The sequence below is a fragment of the Sinocyclocheilus grahami genome, unplaced genomic scaffold (assembly GCF_001515645.1).
Source record: "Sinocyclocheilus grahami isolate Dianchi unplaced genomic scaffold, SAMN03320097.WGS_v1.1 scaffold9051.1, whole genome shotgun sequence".
Taxonomy (NCBI): Eukaryota; Metazoa; Chordata; class Actinopteri; order Cypriniformes; family Cyprinidae; genus Sinocyclocheilus; species Sinocyclocheilus grahami.
Window position 1 is genome coordinate 5,654 of NW_015512369.1, and position 812 is coordinate 6,465.

Genomic DNA, 812 nt, shown 5'->3' on the forward strand with positions numbered 1-812 from the left:
TGATGCAAGTTTTAGACGTTTATAGCCTTTTTTAATGCTATAGGGTTAATATTACTTTTTACTAATACATTTTAAATGTTTCAAGTTGTGTTTTAAACCAACTTTAATATCATTATTTAGCCATATTTTATTTATTACATTATCTATCAATTCATATTTGTCTTATTGCCTGCATCAAAAATAAAATTAATGAAAACTTACAATACAACATTAATGCGTTATGAACAACCATGAACAGACAATGAACAATAGTATAAGCTGATATAGAACAATGGCATATTTATAACTTTGCATAGATTATTCATATTTATCACTTTTATTATGTTATTTATTCATATTCATATTTACTGCCTTAGCATCAAAAATAATTATCTAAATTTATTAAATAAATTACAATGCAATAGTAATATATTATCAACAAATAAAGAATGAACAACAATATATTTATAAGTTTACACCGATTAATAAATGCTGTAAAAACTGTTCTTTGATTGGAAGAAAATGAATTAATTCAGTGCACTTGCCTTGTAGGGAAGCGGGGTCGGCAGTGCCATTATTGTGACTGGCTTCTGATCCCTCCTCCAGCTCGTCCAGGTACAGACGGTAGCGGTGTCCGCTGTCATCTTCATACTCCACGTTCTCATCGTCAGAGTCCACCTCTGGAGCCACGTAAACCACCTCAAACTCAATTTCTCCCCTCTGCAGAACAACAACAAAAAAAACTGTGTGAATGTCTGGAAGTGTGGGTGCGTGTATAAATGTCAGTCCTGTTTGTTATGCGAGGTAAATATAACCTTTGGTTGCTCACACAG

General features: G+C 32.3%; 1 protein-coding gene across 1 annotated transcript in view; it reads right to left on the minus strand.

The window, feature by feature from the left end:
• Positions 1 to 524: 524 nt before the first annotated feature.
• LOC107578142 (Golgi-associated PDZ and coiled-coil motif-containing protein) overlaps positions 525 to 812 on the minus strand; it is a gene marked incomplete at both ends in the record, with an annotated part of 2,755 nt that continues 2,467 nt past the window's right edge. Inside the window, one exon of the mRNA XM_016264126.1 lies at positions 525 to 771. Within this exon, the coding sequence (XP_016119612.1) occupies positions 525 to 771 (247 nt within the window). The remainder of the gene's footprint in view (positions 772 to 812) is intronic.